The sequence below is a fragment of the Cynocephalus volans genome, chromosome 3 (assembly GCF_027409185.1).
Source record: "Cynocephalus volans isolate mCynVol1 chromosome 3, mCynVol1.pri, whole genome shotgun sequence".
Classification (NCBI taxonomy): domain Eukaryota; kingdom Metazoa; phylum Chordata; class Mammalia; order Dermoptera; family Cynocephalidae; genus Cynocephalus; species Cynocephalus volans.
Window position 1 is genome coordinate 149,053,446 of NC_084462.1, and position 22,933 is coordinate 149,076,378.

Here is a 22,933-nt window from a genome sequence, read left to right on the forward strand (position 1 = left end):
TAGTATTCATCCCTTCATCATATTTTGGATTTAAAAAAAGACATGTTCACTACTTATGCTTAAATGTAGTACAGCCATTTACACACATTGTTTTTAAGCAAGTACATTTTTCTGCTGTTTTATGCTTCAAAAGTTTGCTTGATTTCAGATTCTAATGAATAGGGCTGGCTGGTTAGCTCAGTTCGTTAGAGTGTGGTGTTGTAACACCAAAATCAAGGGTTTAGATCCCTGTACAGGCCAGCTGCCAAAAAAAAAACCAAAAAATCAGAATTCTAATGAGTAGACTGTTTCTTTTTTTTTATTTAACACCTAATAATTGTACATATTTATGCAGTGCAGTGCAGTATTTTGATACACGTATACAATGTGTAATGATCAAATCAGAGTAATTAGCATATCTATCATCTCAAACATTTATTGTTTCTTTGTGTTGGGAACATTCAAAATCCTCTCTTCTAGCTGTTGGAAAATATACAATAAATTTTTAATCGTAGTCACCCTATGGTGCTTATAGAACACTAGAATGTATTCCTTCTATCTGGTTGTGATTTTGTATCCATTAACCAACCTCTCAGTGTTCCCCGAATAGAATGTTTCTAAAGCAGAAAATGTTGGGAAGGTGATCAGCTTCCAAATCTAATTGCAATTATTATTCTAGCTTTGTAAATACATTTTTTTTCATTGTAACTTAAGACCAGTATTGTTGAGTAGAAAAATATTAGGATTGAAAAATGAAGAAATGCTTAACAAAAAAACTGCATTTTAATTTTTAAATTAGATGTTGATTTTTCTTAGGGTGCTACAGTTCGTAATGAAATGGATTCTGTCATCATTAGCCGAATAGTAAAAGGAGGTGCTGCAGAGAAAAGTGGTCTGTTACATGAAGGAGATGAAGTTCTGGAGATTAATGGCATTGAAATTCGGGGAAAAGATGTCAATGAAGTTTTTGACTTGTTGGTAAGTTGACACAGGTAGAAAAAAAATAGGTAGCTTTTTAAAAGTTGTTTTGTTATTAGACTTTAGAATAAAATATTTTAAAACATTAAAAAAGTAACTTAAGAGCACTCTACCCATTTGTAGCTTGATTTTCTCATGATGTAATTGTTGCACAGTATTTGTTAGTAGCAGTTTATTTGGGGGTGGGTACCACTGATGTTTTTTTACTTTGAGGTTTATTGCTACCAGGTATATTGTAGTTGCCTGTGAAATCAGTAATAATATAACTTATTAATTCATTCAATAAATATTTCTTAAGTGCCTACTATGTGCTAGTCACTGGGGAAATAGTAGCAAAGCAAAGTCAGTGTCCTCATGATTTTTATGTTCATTTCATTTTCTTAATATCTATAATTCATTGTTATTTCCCTAACAGTATTAGATAATAAATAGCAGTGTTATAGATTTGCACTATATGATAGTCCAATATGATAGCCACTATTTCTATTTAAGTAAAATCTAAAATTTAGTTCCTCATTTACATAAGCTGCATTTCAGAATGCTGAAGATCAATATGTAGCTAATGGCTACCATATTAAGATACAGATATAACATATTTCCATCATTGCAGAAAGTTCTATTGAACAGTGCTAGTATAATCAGGAAGTCATTTATAGTCACATTTTGAGGACAAATTATGATCACTTTGTACACACCCACAGACCAGATTTAGTTAGTATCAGTTGTTAACAGTAGAATCGCTCCTATCTGTTAATGCTTGGTGTAAAATCTAGAAATCATCCTTACATCCTTATTTTCACCCAACCCCATTCATTGCTTTGGTAGAGCTAAGTTCCACTGGTGATCATTTTTAGCTCTTCTTTTATTGGTTGCTATTTTTAGGTTGAGCACTGCTCCCTGCTATATCAGTACCGGAAGTTGTGATGATTACTGTCTAGGCAGGAGATAACTGAACAAAGTCAGTGGTGTACTGGGAATTATTGGTGAAACTAGTAGACACTATGCAGTTAAAAAAATAGAATGGATGACAGAGACAGGGTATCTGGGAATTGAGAATATTTGCATATATGCATTGTTTTTCTGGTCCTAGTCATAATTATTTTTTCAAGTTCTACTCTGTTAAAATTGATATGTCTGAGTAGATGACCATAATTGTTAATAGCACTCTGGTATCTTTTAACTTTTCATGATGGATTCTTCCAACCCTTCACAGTGGAAACTTCCTAAACTTACAGTGAATGGAAGAAAAAAAATCAAGACTTATGGGCTAAGTGGCTTCCCCAGTGGGCCAGAGTTATAGAATGCCATATTCTAGGATAGCTCTAACATAGTGAAGTCCATGAAAATTGTAATTTGTGCTTCCTGATGAAATGGGATTTATCTTTACTGATTTTTTTTTTTTTTTATGACTGGCCATTACAGGAATCAAACCCTGGACTTTGGTGTCATCAGCACTACATTCTAACCAATTGAGCTAACTGGCCAGCTTCTTTACTGATATTTTAAAAGTCTATGAGGGGTTCTGGAATAGTCCAGTTTTGGGAGTTTTGACCATAGGATCATGGAATTATTTTCATAAATACAGATTTTAAAAATAACCTAATCTTTCTATTACAGTCTGATATGCATGGTACTTTGACATTTGTTCTGATTCCCAGTCAACACATCAAGCCTCCTCCTACCAAGGAAACAGTAGTAAGTAATTTTTTTTTAATGTTCATTATTTATTGTTTCATAGCTACTCTTTACTTCTGTGTATCAAAAATGTTACTGTAAATATTTCTTGTGCTCAAATAAAAACAGGTAAATTCAGTAGTTTTTATTGAAGTAAATATGAAATACCATTTCAAAATTAACTTTTTAAAAATAAAAATTAGAAAATGCAGTTTCAGAATTTTTATGATTTCTAACCCTGAGCATTATCTTTTTCTATAGTTGTAGGCGGGTTTATTTAACTTAAACATACTTAGTATAAGGGGAAAAGGTTCTTTTACAAAGTATGTGCAGTTCTTATTTTACTGTATATTACTCTGTGTTAAACATTCACTCAGCTAGCTCTATTAAAATACAGATTTTATTACCATGTGACCCACCAATCCACTCAGGTATATATCCAAGAGAATTGAAAACATACATTCACACAAGAACTTGTACATGAATGTGCATAGCAGCATTATTCATAACAGCCAGAAAGTAGAAACAACTCAAATGTCTACCAGCTGATGAATGGAAAACAAAATATGGTATATCCATACAGTAGGATATTATTTGGTAATAAAAAAGACTAAAGTACTGATACATGCTCTAACCTGGATGACCCTTGAAAAAATTACGTTAAGTGAAGGAAGTCAGTCACAAAAGGCCATGTTTTGGTTCATTTATATGAAATGTCCAGAATAGGTGAACCATAGAGATGGAAAGTAGATTAGTGGTTCCTTAGGTATAGGAGTGGGGAGTTAGGAGGGAATGGGAGTGATTAGTACTGGGTTTCTTTTTGGGGTGATATAAATGTTCTGACATTGTTTGTGATGATAGTTGTACAACTCTGAATATACTAAAAATCATCCAATTGTGTTACGTGGACGAATTGTATAGTATATGAATTATATCTCAAAGCTATTAAAAAATGATAGGCTTTACAGTGCTGGATTAGTATGGAAGCCTGATGTGTTACATCTGTTATTATTCCTAACTTTTATTAAAGTGTAACAGTTTGAGAAAGAATATAGTTTCATTTTTTCCTCAATATATCATCACAGTTATGCTTTATATTTGGACTATCATTCCATGTTTTCCCTTTATTCTTTATGGAACATATTGAAGTTGTTGTTGCATTTGCAACCTTCTTTCTGTTTATAGTTCTTTGTAGGAAGAGAAATGAGGAAATAGTTTGTCTCTGAATTCACACAGCCTAATTCTCTATGCACTATGCCTCTGTACATATCCCTCTTGTGAATAAGCCCTGAACTTCAAAAGTAGCTCTGCAAATTAAGGAGATACAACAGAGGAGGGTTGGAATATGCCCTTACTTAACTATCTACAGTTACCCATCTCTCCTGAATAAATTGATTTTTGTCTTTGGAGAATGAATGTCAGAGATTAAGATATGTTTTATCAACATATCTTTTCTGCTATTCATAAAGAGTCTGGAATTCTTTATAACAGAAGTCATTTCTTTAATGGATAAAATTAATCTAAGTTTTATGTTGATATTTGCTACTTCTCATTGTGTGCACAATTAGAATATAAGAATAATTAATTTAAAACAAAGATTGCTTCAACATGAGAATAAAATAACTTATTATCCTTTAGTGGTTATTTAATTCCCACCTTTCATTGTTGATTAAGAATAAAAGGCTGGTTTAATCTGAAGACCAAAGGAATGAACTGGCTTAAAATGAACTATTATTAAAGTTTGCATTGAAGCTGTCCACAAAGGAAATTATGGGAAATTATAATTTTGGTTGGCATATACAGAATAATCATCTACAGGTTTAGTGATCTAAAGAAATTAAAACCAATTTATTGAGGATAATTATAGTAAATATCAGCCTCTGACAAGAGCAGCAAATGGTATCTTTCTGATCTATGTTTTGTGATGTTAGAAAGAAATGTGTATTTAAGATGTATGTACAAAATAGGCATTATCTGAAACCCCAGTATAATCACTTACTGAGTTATAACATCATGTATGATAAGAATAAGCTGTGTCAGAAGTTGTTAAATTTCTTTTAAGTTACACGTAGCAACCAGTGGCTTTTCTTTCAGTAGCAGAGAGCAAGTGTCTTGGCACCTTTGTAGTTCACTTCCTGGGTGACTATTATATTCGTCCTAGAAAACATATACATTGTTCAAACTGTACAGTTTCTTTCTCTCACAGAGCCTTAAAAAGGGAATGTTTGATTTTCCCGACTAGTCTATGAGACTTTGGATTATTCTATATTATAATTGAAATAATATGGAAGGAGGACGTATTAGATTTTTTTGAGCTGAAAGAGACTTTTTTTCATCTAGTCTAAAGTCCTAATCTAACATAGGAGTAAATTGAAATGAAGGGAGATCACATTGCTTGTTAGTGATGGAATGTGCACCAGAAAATTCATAGCTTATTGATTGTTCAATAAATATTAGCTGTTATGGTTACTTACTCTGTGGCAGGCACTACAAAGATAACTGGGTTACAAGGAAAAATTGAGAACTACTATTAAATACATTTACTTTCCTATTAGAGGCATGAAATGTATTATATAATTTTCATCTTAATTTTTTCTTATTTGGAAGAAGATCTGGAATTTTATAATTATTAATAAATATTTTATCAGAAGATACAAAAATTTAGAAAACTTATCTACCTGCTAAATAAACATCAATTGGATGTCCCATAGATACCCCAAACTTCTCTCCATTAAAAAATGGATGAGAACAAATAGGAAAGAAACTCCTTGGAGGACGGGAGAGAGGAGGAGGAATACCAGGGTTAGGGGTAGATATTTGAAAACTTGCTTGGTGCAACAAAGACTTTCTTGACTCACTTTCACTACTTTCTCTTCCACAAGTGTTTGTAAAAGTTAAAGATAAATCTCCTATAGGAAGAAATAGAGAAATAAATATTACAAAGAAAAATATTTTGAGTATTGAATCCCTTAGTAAAGATGTAAATAAATTGATGAATCATTATCCCTTTAACCTATTCCTTTTTTTTTTTTTTTTTTAAAGATGACCGGTGAGGGGATCTTAACCCTTGACTTGGTGTTGTCAGCACCACACTCACCCAGTGAGCCAACCGGCCATCCCTAGATAGGATCCGAACCCAATGGCCTTGGTGTTATCAGCACCACACTCTCCCGAGTGAGCCACAGGCCCCCAATCCCTTTACCCTATTCCTATTCATTAGGACTTCAAATGTAAATAGCTTGTAGATACGTTACCAAAAAAAAAAAAAGGCGAAAAGAAAATGCTGGGCTGGAAGATGATTGTGTTCAAATAATTCTGTAATTTGAAGTTGAAACAGAAGATTTCATTTGATTTAGAAACCAAATACTGCTTTGATTAGATACACTGTACTGATATTATAGCATTATTAGACCCTGGAGCTTTCCTGGGGGACTCAGCTTCTCTCCTTCATTTAAAAAGGGCTTTGTTTTTCTTTGTATGGGAAACAAAATAAGTTAGCCACTAACAGAGGAAAAATGGTGGAGATGACTTCTAGAACTAATAGGAATTCATCAGTGTAATATATGGATAGAAGTCATAATAGTATATGTTAAGGCAGTACCCAGGTTTTAACTCATTCTAATGGTTAATTTTCTCTGATGAGAAATAAATTTTGCTTAAGAAAAGTTAAGAGATTTTTCTTTTGCTCTTAATTTTAGAGTTTTAGGCAGGTCTAGATAAACTGTCACATAAACAAAGCATGTTCTCTGTATTCCTCTTCTAGCCTGCACAGAAAGGAGCCCTATTCCAAACTATTCAAATTAGAATAATCAGAGGGTAGGAACTGCCTAGGCAAGAGTAGATGGAAAAGCTTCTCTGGGTGATTTTGTTGGCCTCTGGTAAAGGTCATAAACCTAGATATTCCGTCCTCATAGGTCTTTTTAATTTCCCTCAGGGTAGCGGTTCTCTAAGATTTCTGAACCTAACAATTACCCAAGGAACCTGATTAAAATGCAGAGTCTGAAAGTCTGAGGTGTGGCATGAGAACTCAGCATTTTAATAAACATCTCAGGCAAATGATCTGAGCAGAACACTTTGAAGAACAACATGCCAGGTATTGCTTTCAGAGAGTGATTTGATAAAATCATCAATCAGGCTGACAAACAGTCTGATTTGACAGATCTCTGAAAAATCTCTCCACTACCTCAAGTGATGCCTAAAATTCCATTTTTATTTTTTTATTTTTATTTTTTATTTTTTTTAAAAGATGACCGGTAAGGGGATCTTAACCCTTGACTTGGTGTGTGAGCACCACGCTCAGCCAGTGAGCGAACCGGCCATCCGTATATGGGATCCGAACCTGGGGCCTTGGTGTTATCAGCACCGCACTCTCCCGAGTGAGCCACGGGCCAGCCCTAAAATTCCATTTTTAAATGTTCAAATTTTTTTGGCTAAAAAGTAACAATTTAAAGAGATTCTGGAAGCATTAATTGACAGGTATGGTACTGTCAATTAATAAAAGCAGTTTTCTGGAAAATATATTTCTAGATCATCTTATATATTAGCGACATTTTTCATGCCAACATTATAAACGTGTATGTATAATCATTTTACCCAATCTCCCAACAGTGTTCTGATTTTCTGCTATCCCATATAACTTTTGAAAATTCATTTTTGGTGCTGGCTGACAAAGTTTTAAAGATTTTTATCAAAACTAATAATGTTTTCACATCAAAAACAAGGCTCTTCAGGGCTGTGTAGTTAAGATGCATCAGAACACTGTCAAATTGAGTGAGGTACAGTGGAAACTAACTAATCTACTTTTGTAGAAATCAGGATGGTGTTTACTGTTGGAGTGGATGGGTTAGGTAGTGACTGAGAGGGACACGAAGTGGGGCTTCTGAAGCGCTGGTGATACTCTGATTCTTAATTTGGTTGCTGGTTACATAGGTGTGTTTAGTTCATGAAAATTCATGATTCATGATGAAAAGTTACCTCAAAAAAGCAGACTAAAATTTAAGTTCTACTTTTAGCTATTTACATTTTTAACTGGGTGTAGTGGATTGAATTATGTCCCCCCAAAACTCCCTGAAGATTGTGTCCCCAAGCTTTATGTTTTAGAAACTTAGCCTCCACTGTGACTGTTAAGAGGGTGGGAAATCCTATTATGGTAATTGAAAGGTGGAGCCTTAAAGAGATTGGATTGTCGGACCATGCAGTAGTGAATAGATTTAAAATGGTGGTCAAGGGTGTGGTTCTGAGGGCTTTAAAAGAAGAGGAGAGTCTGTCTCTCACTCTCTCTGCTCTCTCTGCTTCCACCATCTTGCAATGTGAGACCCTTAGGTACTGTCACCACCACCAGCTAGACTTTGGACTTCCCAGCCTTGGAAATATAAGCAATAAATTTCATTTTTCTTTATAAATTACCCAGTTTCAGGTATTTTGTTACAAGCAACAAAAACAGACCAATACACTGGGATACTTTTTTTTTTTTTTTTTTTTAACCTCAGTTTCAGTTTGTATATTGGGACTTAGCTTTCCTCATTTCCTATTTACAGTAGTTCGTAAAATATTTTTTTGAAATTAAAAAAATATTCTTTAATGACACCTTAAGCTACATTTCTGAAAGAGGCTGTTGCTTTCATGAGGATTCTAGGCTATTATACCATATAATGGAGAGACATCTATATATATGTCTTAATCACTTAGAAAAGTATTTTATCAAATTCCATATAATCTGTCATCATTGATTGAGAATAGTCAGTTTAGTCAGTGTTTCAAGAGCTTAAAAAAGATATTCTCTTCTCTCAAATGATTTTTGAGGCAGGCCAGTGTTAACTTTACGCGTATAACCTCAGTTATGGTAAGGATAAAAGATTTAAGGAAAGCCAAATAGTATTTGGGTAGAAATGGACTCAGAATTATGGATTTTTAGGATATTAATCTGTTCTTTGGCTTATTGAGCCAGTTTTTGCAATTTAACCTACGTATGACAGAAATGCTCATTTCATATGAGTATTAAATTTTATTAGATGATGATAGGTTTCTTACATACTTTGGAAATGCCACTTGCCCAGGTTAGGTAAAAGTTAGACATGGAGAAGTTAAAGAGAATATTAATTCCTTTAAACCTTCTTAGAAGTAAGAATACTTTGTATATTTTACAGAGGCATATTGAACAAAATGACTTATGAAATAACCTAGCTTTCTGTAAAGTTCCTGTGAATTTTCATCTACCTTTAATGCTAAATAGCAGAACACAATCCTTTGATTTATTCTGATATGCAAAAACGATTGTTAGCAAAAATTATAACTTGTATCATTATTTAAAAGCCTAAATAGTATACAAATAGGAATTGACTATAAACTTGCTTTAGATAATTTTAGCAGTTTGGTGTGTGCTTGTTTCATGAACCTAAACATATCCCTTAGGAGAAACACCAAGAGAGATTAAGGCATAGTTGCACTGATAGTGGGGTCAGGAGGTGGTGATAGCCCCAGGGAAACTGTCACTCACCTGCTTAGATGATGAGATGTGATGAGGTTTAAAGTCTACCTTTTCTGGTAGTGGTGGTTTAGAAATTGCATACTTGATTGTAGAGTCATTGTTTTCATAGCTCAAGAGGTTTCTAAAACATTTCTTCTGCTTCTATCAAGCCTTTGAGGCACCTCTGCTACTCAGCTTGGTAGCTGCCAACAGTGAAGTGGTTTGTACATTCTTGTATATGTTTGCAGTCAACAGAGAGAAGACAGCCACTGAGCCTGAGAAAATACTGGCCCGGGGCTGACCCCGTGGCGCACTCGGAAGAGTGCGGCGCTAGGAGCGTGGCAGTGCTTCCGCCGCGGGTTCGGAGCCTATATAAGGATGGCCAGTGCGCTCACTGGCTGAGCGCGGTGCGGCCGGTCACAAAAAGACAAAAAAAAAAAGAAAGAAAGAAAATACTGGCCCCAAGTACTGTTATTTAACTAAACACTCTTCTTTCAACTCATAATTTCTTTGCACTAATGAAAAATTGTAACATTTAAATTGTGTTTATGCTAAATATCTTGTTACCATTTTATTACTGTTATTTTTATTTTTACACTTATTATCTTTTAGATCCACGTAAAAGCTCATTTTGACTATGATCCCTCAGATGATCCTTATGTTCCATGTCGAGAGTTAGGTCTGTCTTTTCAAAAAGGGGATATACTTCATGTGATCAGTCAAGAAGATCCAAACTGGTGGCAGGCCTACAGGGAAGGGGATGAAGATAATCAACCTCTAGCTGGGCTTGTTCCAGGTGAGACAAAATAGTAGAAAGTACGTACTTTTTAAAGAACATTTAAAATGCAAGCCTTCACAAAGAAAAACTCACTTTTCATTCCTTTTAAAAAATTTGGCAGTTCATTTTTTATGTATTTGGGTTTTTATATTGTACCTAAGTGTCTTGAACAGAAATATGGTCAATTTGGGGGGCTTTAGAATGGAATTAAGTTTATGACATCATCAACCAATTCCATGTTGTGCTACATTCCTTATAGGCATTTTAAGACTACACTATTATCAAGGCAATAACATTTGTATTGAACCCTTATACTATAACAGGAGATTGTCATCAATTGGGGCATCAAACTTGATTTCTAAGAAGAAATTTGTTAAGATGCATCACTTTATAAGGAACCCAGAAAGTAACACACTGAATTTATCTTACCTAAGGTGATCTTAGGGTGGAAATAAGGTGCCTCAAATTTTTTATTGAAGAAAACTATCCCTAACTTAGACTAAACTAAAACTTTAGCTCATATTGGACATTAAGTTTGTTAAGAGAACATGTTTCCCAGAAAGTGTTAGGATGATATTGGAAAAAGTATATAGATAGAATTTTCCCCACAGATTGTTCCTACAGTTCCCAGGATGGGGGTAGAATGGAGTAAGGGAACAGAACCTAGGGAACAGAACCTATCATAAGCTATTAGAGAAGGCAAAGGAATGCATACAGGATGATGAAGTGGGACTAGAGTTAATGGGATAATAATAATTCATTTATTTTTTCAGTAAATATTGTTATATGAGGGTACTTCAAAAAGTTCACGGAAAATGAATTAAAAGATAATATGAATCTTTCCATGAAATTTTTGAAGACCCCTTGTACCTACATTGTATAACATAGTTTGTTTAGTATTGAGATAAACTTTGCTCCTGTACTTGACTTGAAAGCATATCTATGAATACCTATATGTATTTTTTTTCATTTCTGCATCTCCTACTTTATAATACTCTCATAATAATGTCTCTGTGTCTCTCTGTTATAACACTTTCTACCTTATTTCTCAGTTTGTAAAAGTTCTTGAGATCAGAGGCTGCATCTCATTTATTTTAAATCCAGGCAATAAGTAAAAGACGATTTAAAAAAAAAAATAGTTCTGCCAGAACTGGTTCTTCTGAATTAGACCTTCTAAGGCTCTTCTGTAAACTTTTTCTAGCCTTGTCTTTTACCTCCTTTTTTTTAGGGATCATCCCTCCTACTCACACCTTAAGTTCTTAATCATAACAGATTTGGATATAGAATTTGGTGTACATTGGATTTGACTGCAGATAATGGTTTGGGAGAAAGGAGGGTCTAAAAACTGTACTAAGAGATATTAGCTAGTAGATATGTAATAGGAACTGAAGAAGTTGTCCAGAGACTTTGGAACAATTTATAAGGGCTCACTTCTATCTCTGGAACTAAACCACGGAGATTTTTCTGGGTAACCAAAAATCTCAACATAATATTTACATTTGTTCTTTATGTATATAAGGTCACAGAAAGCCCCAAATCTTTCACTTTAAAACCCAAAACCTGGAAACACATTTTGTCTATACTTATCATATTTCAAGGAAGGAGGAATGGGCTTAAGTTAACTTTAGAGGATAATGCTACAAAGCTTGATTTTTCGCAGTAACAGTTACAGGATGTTCCTCTAGTATCCTGTAGTGTTGAGAGCCCATGATGGTTTTACCTAGTGCTTGTGCCAAATATCAATTTGTTATCTTTTCACCATGCCAGCCTTAGCCCATAAATATTTACAATTAGTGTTGATTTTCTGAAAGTACATAGATTTCAATAATATTTCTAAGTCTTTTTATAGGATTCATAAATGGACCCACCTTAGTTTGAGTTTGACAATGGTTTTCTGTTAGAATTAGAAGGAATTTTAAGAGTTCCTCATATCCATCTCCCATTAATGTCTGCCTTGAATAGCCTACCTATGTTCGTACTATAAAAATGTGGCACAGGATTATAGTTGTCCCTCTGTATCCATAGGGGATTGGTTCTAGGACCTCCCACAGATACCAAAATCTGTGGATGCTTGAGTCCCTGATATAAAAGGGTGTACTCAGTATTTGCATATAACCTATGCATAGCCTCCTGTGTACTTTATTTACTCATTTATATTTGGCAGCTGGCTGGTACAGGGATTAAGCCCTGGACCTTGGTGTTATCAGCACCATGCTCTAACCAACTGAGCTAACTGGCCAGCCATACCCTATGTACTTTAAATTATCTCTAGATTACTTGTAGTACCTAATACAGTGTAAATGCTATGTAAATATTTGAAATACTGTATTGATAAGGGAATAATAAAAAGAAGAAAAATGTCTGTACATGTTCAGTCCAAATTGTTTTTAATATTTTTGATCCATGGTTGATTGAATCCACAGTTATGGACCCACAGATATTGAGGGTCAACTGTACATCACTGTAATGTTTTAAAATATTTTAATATGTAAATGATTAAAATAATTTTGTTCTTAATTTTTTAAAGTCTGTTAAATGCTTATTTTAAAAATGTAATGTTCTGGGCCGGCCCATGGCTCACTTGGGAGAGTGTAGTACTGATATATAGGGATGGCCGCTTAGCTCACTTGGGAGAGCGTGGTGCTAACAACATCATTTAACAACAACAAAAAAAGATTAGTGTTCTTAAAATTTTCCCTCTAGTCATACTTACTTGTTTTATGAGGACTGTAATCTGTATAGCTCTTGGAGATAACCAAGTTTAGTTTAATGCTTATTAAGTATATCAAACTCACCGTTTTTGCTTGTACGCTTATGAAATGCACTAAATTCTACAAATTATCTCAACATTTATAGAATTAGCTTATTCATTTTTAAGAATACCTGGCTTGAAACTGAAACAATTAGATACAAAAATTAATTATAAAAGTAGAATTTTAATATCCAGAATTTTCTAAATAAAACCATTTTTATCCTTCAGAAGAAAATACATTTGATTCTAAGGTAGAGGTCTGAAAAGAAGATGAAGGTCAGAAACCTTGAAAGTCTTTTATATTAAAATCTTAATCCTTTGAGGAAAAACATGTTTTTTATTTATTTGTATCACTGGTAACTTAAAGGTGGAAATAAAAAATCATTAACACATACTAGCATACTTCAAAAAGTTCATAGAAAGATTTGTATTATCTTTTCGTTCTACTTTTTCATGAACTTTTTGAAGTACCCGCATACATACATGCAAACAAAAAGAGGGTTAAGAATAATAAATGCAAGGGAATGTGTTGAATCATGTCTTGGAATCAAAGTGATGAATGCCTACATTTTATTTTGGAAAGTTAACTCCTAGAATTGATATGCTCGATTTAATTCTAAATGACCAGATCCACTGTAAGATACAGCACAGTACTTTCCAGATAGTAAGTGCTCAATGAATGCTTTTTGAAAGTAGAACTATTAAATTTTCTAATATTGGTTTGTTATTTGTCTTTTCTAATAGGTTATATATATTTCAGTATTAGATAACAGGATTGATTGAGGAGGGTTGAAACTTAATACTTAAAAACATTTGGAGATTTATACATCATCGCTGACATTACTCGTGATGGCAGAAGAATTTGGAAGGGAATAGAAATGAAGAGATACTTCTAGTGTTTTCCTCTTGATTTAAAAAAATACTTTTATCCTTTTATCTTAATATTTTACCTTTCTTTTTCTTTCTGCAATTAAGGGAAAAGCTTTCAGCAGCAAAGAGAAGCCATGAAACAAACCATAGAAGAAGATAAGGAGCCAGAAAAATCAGGTTAGACACTTACTTACATTTGACATTAATAAGAGATTTCTTGGGTCTTCATCTGGAACCATGTTTAAATTTGCATATCAGTTAGAACTGTCAAGAAATAGGTATTCGTGGAAAAAGTGATGTTAGTGGCAAAACTGATTATCTTAGGACCGTAAAGAAAGGACAAGATTTAAGTATTAAAGATTATCTGTTTATAATTTCAACTAATGGAAAATTATAAATATTCTCCTGAAAAATAGTTCTTCTATAAACAGTATAAATAAGTGTTTATAAATTTAAATTAAAAATGATTTGAACACCAAGATCAAGGGTTGATCCCTGTACCGGCCAGGCATCAAAACAAAACAAAACAAAACAAAAAAACCCAACAATTTGATTTCTTCAATTTGAACTACATGACTTTGTTCAAGGAAATAAATACCACATTTATAGTTATATTTATGATTGCTCAACAGGAAAACTATGGTGTGCAAAGAAGAATAAAAAGAAGAGGAAAAAGGTTTTATATAATGCCAATAAAAATGATGGTAAGTTCTACTTTCAGGTATAGTTGGATTTATATCTGTAAGGGTCTAAATCTGACACTTGAAATAAACTGATATTTTCAGGGAGTTTTATTTCTAGTCCGGTTTTGCCCTTCATGTAACATATGTGCTTGAGAAAGTCATTTAGTGGAGATTATTTCCTTTCGGAATCCAATGAGTAATGCAATGTTTTGAATTCTGGGAGAAATTGGTATAAAAATTAAAGTATTATTTAGCATATATAGTGTTAAATTGGTTGTCTCTAATTTTTTTCTGCTTAAACTCTCTGCAAAATTAATACTTGTTTCCAACAAATTCTTACAAAACAGATATGTTTGAAGTGAAAAAACAAATATTTCACGTACAGTAGCTCATGTCACAGAGGCAACGCATTCCACAGACAGCTTACTACCTGCTGGCTGAGTCAGGCACACAGGACTGTTTTTTGTTTTATTTTGATTGATTGCTAAATTAAAATGTTTTGTTGTAGCTTTTCAAAATCAAGAGCTCTGTTCACACTGGGCTTGTATTCCTAAGTGACAACAGTCTTTTGTACCTGAGTGATGTCTGTTGCCCTTTTATTGGGCACCTGCTGTCCAGTTCAATAGTCTCCACCACTCCCAATTTTTTATAAACCCAACCTGATTTACTGATTGTATTACCTTCCTGATTGGCCCTTGTGGGCATTTGAATTTGCTACTTCTACTTTGATTCATGTTAGAAACATGCCAAATAATAAAGCAAAGGCACTCCTTAATTTCTCATACAATTTATAAGCTTATCTCTCAAGAACTCAAAATATTTTGGGGCAGCATAAGTTAAACTAATGAATATAAAATGTTATAGATTATTGAAATAGTTCATACAAAGCTAAATCTTAGACTTGATCAGCTTTCATTTATTTATTTATTTTTCTTTTGATCAACTTTAATAGCACTTTTTTTTTCTAAAATAAACATCCTTTAAATGCTAATTGACAGATTAGGTAACTAAGAATGTTTGAGTTTTTAATTGTATCTGCTATAATTGTGATTAATGTGTTTCATTTTTGGAAACAGACTAAAACTAATTGGTCCAGGTCTAAGAGACACCATACTATAGAAAACTTGGCAAACCTGAAGCCTACAGATATATAAACTAAGTCTGTAAATCAAAATGCTACCACATGGGACCAGCCCGTGGCTCACTTGGGAGAGTGTGATGCTGATAACACCAAGCCCACGGGTTCGGATCCCGTATAAGGATGGCCGGTTAGCTCACTCGGGAGAGTGCGGTGCTGACAACACCAAGTCAAGGGGTAAATCCCCTTGCTGGTCATCTTTTTAAAAAAGAAAAAAAACAAAACAAAAAATGCTACCACATACTGGCGAGCCACAAAAAAAATAAATACATAAATAAATAAAATGCTACCACAGTCTATTGTACATATTAGAAGGAAATCAGATTTTTCAGAGAAAAGCATTTTGAGAAGGGAAGGAATTATGAAGGATCTTCCAAAGGTTCATGGAAGGATTCATATTATCTTTTAATTCTATTTTTCCATGAGCCTTTTGAAGTATCGTCGTATATTTGCTATTCATAATAGTGTCATCATCATTAGTATTTTTTAATAAATAACTACCATGTATAGTAACTGCTCTAATCCAGGGCATTTGTTATATGCTTTAGTCCTCACTGTAAATTCCTTGAGGTTACAGATTCAAGTTCAGATATTAAAGTGATATGCTTAAATTCTTACAGCTAATAAATATATGAGCTGGAATTTAAACAAATATAGTTTGAGCTCCTTCTGTGCCGTGCTCTGTCCTGAGCACTGGCAAGACTTAGATGATTCTCTGACTTCATGGAACTTAAGCTGAGAGAGTCTGACTGCACATCTGATGCTCCTTCCCAGTCAGGTGAAGTAATATGAGTGAAGACATAGCAGACTGCTAGTTATCTGTCTTTGTTCTTACCACTTGACAGCTCTGGTTTCATTCGGATTATGGGCTCTAGGAATGTTACCCCTCTCGGTATAATTTATACCTCATCTTGAGTCATGATTCTGGGTTAGTATTCCAGAATAAAGTAAACATAAATTCAGAAAGTGTGGATAGCTCAGATATGACCTATTTTCAAGTTATACAACTATGGGAAAGTATTCCAGCTTTCTCTAACACTAGTTGTAGCCACTATATGTAAATGTTTGTCTGGTTCAGCTATTGTGCTCAGCATGTACGTTATATCTGATTCTTAGGATAGATCTTTTAAGTAGAGTATTAGTATCTGCATTTTACAAAAATGACAGATATTATTCTTATTAGTTTATCCTGGTACTTTGTGTCAAAGTATTGACTATTAGCCAGCTATTTTATGTAAGGATCAGTATAATTATTTTGTATTAGACATTCAAACATAGTATGAAGCAAGCAGTAAAAATTTTTAGAAGAATTAATGTATTGTCTGATTCATTTTCAGAGTGTTCATTTCATAGAATATAATGACATGGGAAAATGCTTATGATATAATTAATACTACTCATTTATTACTATCGTGATCTAAAAAGTCAAGCTCTTTAATAGTAATAATTATGCTTTTTTAATGTTTTGGGAAGATCTATGAGTATTTATGTCTTTATTACATGGCAGTAATTTTGGCTTAACTTTTTCTTTTCCAAAGATTATGACAATGAGGAAATCCTAACTTATGAGGAAATGTCACTTTATCATCAGCCAGCAAATAGAAAAAGACCTATCATCTTGATTGGTCCACAGAACTGTGGCCAAAATGAACTGCGTCAGAAGCTCATGAACAAAGAGAAGGACCGCTTTGCATCTGCAGTTCCTCGTAAGTTTGGATGCAAACCCATTTTCCCATGCTTTTGATTTTACCACCTCAGAGCCTAACTATGTAGGGAAATTTTTCATCCATTTCATCAAAACAGTGTTCTGAATGAAAGAGGAGTTTTGTTTCAGCAAATCTTTTAACGATTTGTTATTAAAGGTAGTCGTTCTTGAGAAATTTAAATTTTTCCTGAGAGTATGGTACTAATTATTTTCTAGATGAATTTTAGTTTGGGCCCCTTATAATTTCCTGTTCAATGGGGAATCGGCTTCTGGTTCTTTAAACTGATGCTGAAGATAGAAACTTAGGCCTAATCGCAGAATACAGAAGTTCGGTTTTAAGATTATGTAGTACCTAATCTTATGGAAATAAACTTAGGAAAAGATGAGTAGTAGTGTTTTAAATGCAAGCAAAGTAATTTAAAGTATAAGCATAAAACATGATAGGACAATTAAATGTAACTATTATTAAGGTACTACAAACACAGTTTTGTCCATTTCTCAATCTAGAAATAAAAATGGTGTTAAACACAGGCTCTCAAATTTCCTCAATTCGTTACAGTAGTCCCCCCTTATCTGCATACATTCCAAGACCTGCAGTGGTTGCCTGAAACTGCAGATAGTACTGAACCCCACATATACTATGTTTTTTCCCCATCCATATATACCTATGATAAAGTTTAATTTATAAATTAGGCACAGTAAGAGATTAACAACAATAACTAATTTTTTAAAAAAACAGAACAGTTGAGTAAAATAAGTGTTACCTGAACACTGGCACTGCGATATCACAATAGTCAGTCTGATAACAAGGACAGCTACTAAGGGACTAAAGGGCCAACACTGTATACAGCATGGAGATGCTAGACAAAGGGATGATTCACGTCCTGGGCAGTTCAGAGCTGGGTAGCACGAGATTTCATCACACTAAGAACAGCATGCAATTTAAAACTTATGAATTGTTTATTTCTGGAATTTTTCATTTAATATCTTTGAATCACAGTTGACTGCAAATAACTGAAACTGTGGAAAGCAAAACAAGGAATAAGGGGGGACTACTGTATTTCATAATCTGTGTTAAAAAATAAAAATTCTTTCTGACTAGCAGAGTTATCCCCCATCCTCACTCTGACCCATGCCCATTATTTTTATCTGATTTTGTTTGCCTAGATACAACTCGGAGTAGACGAGACCATGAAGTAGCCGGTAGAGATTACTACTTTGTCTCACGGCAGGCATTCGAAGCAGACATAGCAGCTGGAAAGTTCATTGAACATGGTGAATTTGAGAAAAATTTGTATGGAACCAGCATAGATTCCGTACGGCAAGTGATCAACTCTGGCAAAATATGTCTTTTAAGTCTTCGGACACAGGTAAAACTAGAATTTTGGTTTGGCATGTTGAACTTAGAGGGCGTGTTTTGCAAAGTAATCTAGTGGAAACTGTGTTTCAGTCCAAGAACAGCAGAACCTAATTAAGTTCTCATACAGTTTTTCCCACTGATTTGCTATGAGAAATCAGACAGATTGCTAAATCTTTCAGTTTCCTCAGGGGAATATGCATACCTATATATATATATACACACGCACACGTATATATTTTCTGAACCTTAAAACACAGTAACTATAGTACTGGTAGTATTTTAAGTATTCTAGAGACTATAAAAGAATTTCCTTTTTCTGATTCTGATCTGAGAAAAATTAGGAAATTTAGAGGTTATTCTTAGAGTTTTAAAAGACAATACTCAAATATTATCAAGTATCACATTGAATGCTTGGTTATATGTAGATGATGAAGCCTCAATCACTTTTGATTATTTGGCAGACTAAGCAAAAACTTAATTACTAGCCAGTGCCTCTTAAGTTTTTTTTTTGTTGTTTGTTTGTTTGTTTGTTTTGTGACCAGTAAGGGGATCAGAACCCTTGGCTTGGTGTCGTCCGCACCACGCTCAGCCAGTGAGCGCACCGGCCATTCCTATATAGGATCCGAACCCGTGGCCTCAGCGCTACCAGCACCGCTGCGCTCCCTGCGCCGCACTCTCCCGAGTGAGCCACGGGGTCGGCCCTTAAGTTTTTGTTAAAAAGATGAAGCAATTTTAGAAATTTGGGGTTTTTAAGATTGTTGTAGAAAATTTTTTACTTTTTCTAGAGTGTACTTGTATGCTGAAGTTTTAAGCTTCAGCATAAAACTTTCCTTAATGTAGAACCTGCTACTGCCAACTCAGGCAACATAGTGTGTGGCTATTACAGATATGTATGTAAGGGAGAATTGACTCTAAAATGGCCATACTAAAATAATAATTAGGGGCCGAGCCCGTGGCGCACTCGGTAGAGTGCTGCGCTGGGAGCGCGGCGACGCTCCCGCCGCGGGTTCGGATCCTATATAGGAATGACCGGTGCACTCACTGGCTGAGTGCCGGTCACGAAAAAAACGACAAAAAAAAATAAAATAAAATAAAATAAAAATAAAATAATAATTAGGTTTTCTTTGTTTTTTTAGTTGATGAAGGCACATAGGCTCTTTTTCAATTATAAACATTTAAGAGAAATATAAATGTTTTTACTAAATTCCTTCAGAATTCTTTATATTATTTGGGCTAATAGATTTTACCAAAGAACTCCGAGTAGTTAAGCATATTGTTTTAATTAATGATCTTAATGTTTTTAGATGGAAAAGTGCATGTCCCTGTAATCTCCATTTTGGTAGAGTACTTCAACTTAAGGACACACAGTTGTGCAGTGGTAAAGACAAAATGAAAACCATAATCTCCCAATTCTGCTTTTCCAGAATTTTCTTTTGCATGTATATGTGAAGTTGTTACTCTCTGATTTTGCTTGTATTTAGTGCCTGGAACATAGTAAGGCAACTGTCACAATTTTAATTTAATATGGTTATTATAATATGTATGTGTCCTTATTAGCCGGGTATTTTAACATCACATAGTTGTCCTCCTTCAGTGTCATTCACTTATATTTCATTACATAAAAGAACAAACTAACATTATATTCTTATTCAATATATTCTTACATTGAACAATATGATCTTAAAATATTGTGAATTGTTATGATGATGCTTGGAAATACTCATAGGCAGTGTTTGAAAGATATTATTATATATTCTAAGTATATTATTGGGAAGTAGTGAAATGATGGAAATTATTTTAAAAATCCAAATATCTTTATAGTCGTTGAAGACCCTCCGGAATTCAGATTTGAAACCATATATTATCTTCATCGCACCCCCCTCACAAGAAAGACTTCGGGCATTATTAGCCAAAGAGGGCAAGAATCCAAAGGTAAAATTATTATACTATTGTACTGTTCCGTTGAAGATAAACATGAAACAGTCCTGGTCTAATCTGCTATGGGGCTTAAAAACTACATCAACTTAAGCTTTCAAACTGATTATTCATTTTGCAATATCACTTGCCCAAAAGGTGCTGTGGTGCCACTGGTTGGACTATGGCAACTCTCCAAAGCAAGAGGCTTCTCTTGTTCCTTATACATTTCCTATTATTACCCCAAATCTATGGCAACATTTGAGGTTCCTTAAAACTTCTTTAATCTTCACATGGGTCTGTGACATTTCCATGGGGGGGATTATATGACCCCCACCATTATCCAGTTTTGTCTTTAGATATTCCACATTTGAAGGGAGCCAAAGTTGAATGCTCTTGCTTTTCTCTTCTTTTTTTCCCATCGAATCTTTATGTTCTGTTTTTTTGTTTTGTTTTTTTTTCTCTCCCTTTGATCTTCTCACATGGTCTGAAACAAAAATTTTTAAAAATTATTTTAGCACAAAAAATGTTGACATTGTGTAATGATAAAATAAAAAAGAAAATGAACAGACCGATAAATATTCTCCTGGAAATACATAGGCTATACAGCAGAAGTGTATGTTGTTTAAAGGAGAAACATTTTAAAACTAAACAGACCAAAAATACAATATAAATGAATAAATTATTTTAGATCTATGCTGGATATGAGTGCAGTAGTCTGTGTTATATTAAACATTATCAATAGTTAAATGGCTGATAATATATTGATATATTATTAATCAGAAGGCATTGACTTCTTATTTAAATGGGTAAAATTAAAACTCTGTCAAGTGACTTGCTGTATCAAAGTAACACATACTCTTCCTTGTTTTTTTGCTCCTTATTTCTTAAATATATCTGTTTTAGAGAGGGATTACTCAGGTAGTGAATGATTCCTTCATTTCATTTGCTATGCCTCTAATTCTCCTTAAAGATATTCATTAAGGGCTGGCTAGTTAGCTTATTTGGATAGAGCATGGTGTTGATTACACCAAGGTCGGAGGTTTGATCCCTGTCACTGGCCAGCCACCCCCGCAAAAAAAATCATTAAAAGTATAATAACACTCTTCCTTTGATTCTTGACTCTTTACCACAGTCACCAGCTTCCTTCTCCCTCCTGCCCCAACCCTGCCAAAATATCTTTTTCCATTCTGTATCTACTTAATATTTCTTATTTAATCTATATATGAGGTAGTATTTTTTAATGTTTTAGGCTATAGACATGAGAGGCTTTCCTATCCTACATGTTGAGAATAGTTCTGCTTGTTTTGTCTAGACAAAGTATGCTAGCTGGTTAAAGTAGTGCTTCACCCCTTTTTCATTTTTGCAGCATACTTGTAAATTCATAAATTACTGGGGTTAAGAGTATCTGTTGTCCATAGCACTTGGGATGATACAAAAGAAATATGAGACATGGTCACTGGCTGTTCTTGAGGAGACTCACAATATAGGGAAAACAAGATTAGTACTGTGTAAAATGTAGTGCCACTAACTACTTTGGTAGACCAGAAACACCATGGTTGCTGAAGGAAAAGCAACCATGCACACTAAGAACAAGTGTGGACTCCATTCTACTTGTTCAGCCTAATTTTCTATTTTCTAACATGCACACTTATTTCTTGTTAAGCTGTTCTTTTCCAGCAAGGATTCAGTACCATAGCAAGAGCCATAGACTATTCCAAAACATGTTAAGTAACTTTCTTTTGGTTGGTTTCTGGCAGTGTTCTCATGGAATTTTTATCTACTTTATTTTGAATTGGCCATCCTAAATTAAGCAAGGTCTAGAAAGAACTTGATTATACATTTTTTTAAAGCAGGAATGTAATTAGCACCAAAATGTTTTCGCAATATACAGTATACTTGATTTTCTAATTAGAACCTTTTTTTAATTTAACTTTATTGAGGTATACTTTACATACAATAAATGCATGTATTTTAATTATATAATTCAGTGAGTTTTGGCAAAATGTATACCTGTGTAACCACCATACCTATCAAGATTTAGAACATTTCAGTTACTCTAGAAAGTTCTCTTATGCCCCTTTGAAGTTAATACCTCTCAATTCCCTGGGCAACCCATTAATCTGCTTCTTGTCCTTCTTGTCTATAGACTTGTTTTGTCTTTTCTAGAAGTTCATGTAAATGAAAACATAATAAGTTTAAGTTTGCATCTGGCTTTTTTGATCAGCATAATGTTTTTGAGATCCATCTTTGTTGCACCTAACAGTAGTTTATTCCTTCTTAATGCTGAGTAATATACTATGATATAAATATACCACAATTCGTTTATCCATTCACCAGTTAAAAATCATTTGGGTTGTTTCCAATTTTGAGCTAGTATGACTAAAGCAGCTCTAAACATTCACGTAGGCTTTTGGTGGACATATGATTTCATTTCTCTTGGATAAATACCTAGATGTAGAATTGCTAGGTCAAATGATAGGTGTATGTATTAACTATACAAAAAACTGCAAACTTTTTAAGAACAGTTTGTCATCTTGCGCTCCGACCACCAATGTAGGATAATTCCAGTTTCTCCACATCTTTACCAATTTTTGCTATTGTTGGTCTGTGATGGTTTTTTTTAGCCATTCAAA

At 33.9% G+C, this 22,933-nt stretch overlaps 1 protein-coding gene across 8 annotated transcripts in view; it reads left to right on the plus strand.

Moving 5' to 3' along the window:
* The window catches only part of PALS1 (protein associated with LIN7 1, MAGUK p55 family member), a 96,444-nt gene that overhangs the window by 63,845 nt on the left and 9,666 nt on the right, over positions 1 to 22,933 (plus strand). For 7 of the 8 annotated variants that reach the window (XM_063089640.1, XM_063089643.1, XM_063089639.1 and 4 more), the window contains 8 exons: positions 796 to 957; positions 2,575 to 2,652; positions 9,710 to 9,893; positions 13,603 to 13,674; positions 14,130 to 14,201; positions 16,857 to 17,024; positions 18,191 to 18,393; positions 20,205 to 20,315. In XM_063089640.1, the coding sequence (XP_062945710.1) occupies positions 796 to 957; positions 2,575 to 2,652; positions 9,710 to 9,893; positions 13,603 to 13,674; positions 14,130 to 14,201; positions 16,857 to 17,024; positions 18,191 to 18,393; positions 20,205 to 20,315 (1,050 nt within the window). The remainder of the gene's footprint in view (positions 1 to 795; positions 958 to 2,574; positions 2,653 to 9,709; positions 9,894 to 13,602; positions 13,675 to 14,129; positions 14,202 to 16,856; positions 17,025 to 18,190; positions 18,394 to 20,204; positions 20,316 to 22,933) is intronic. The other variant, XM_063089645.1, reaches the window with a different exon arrangement.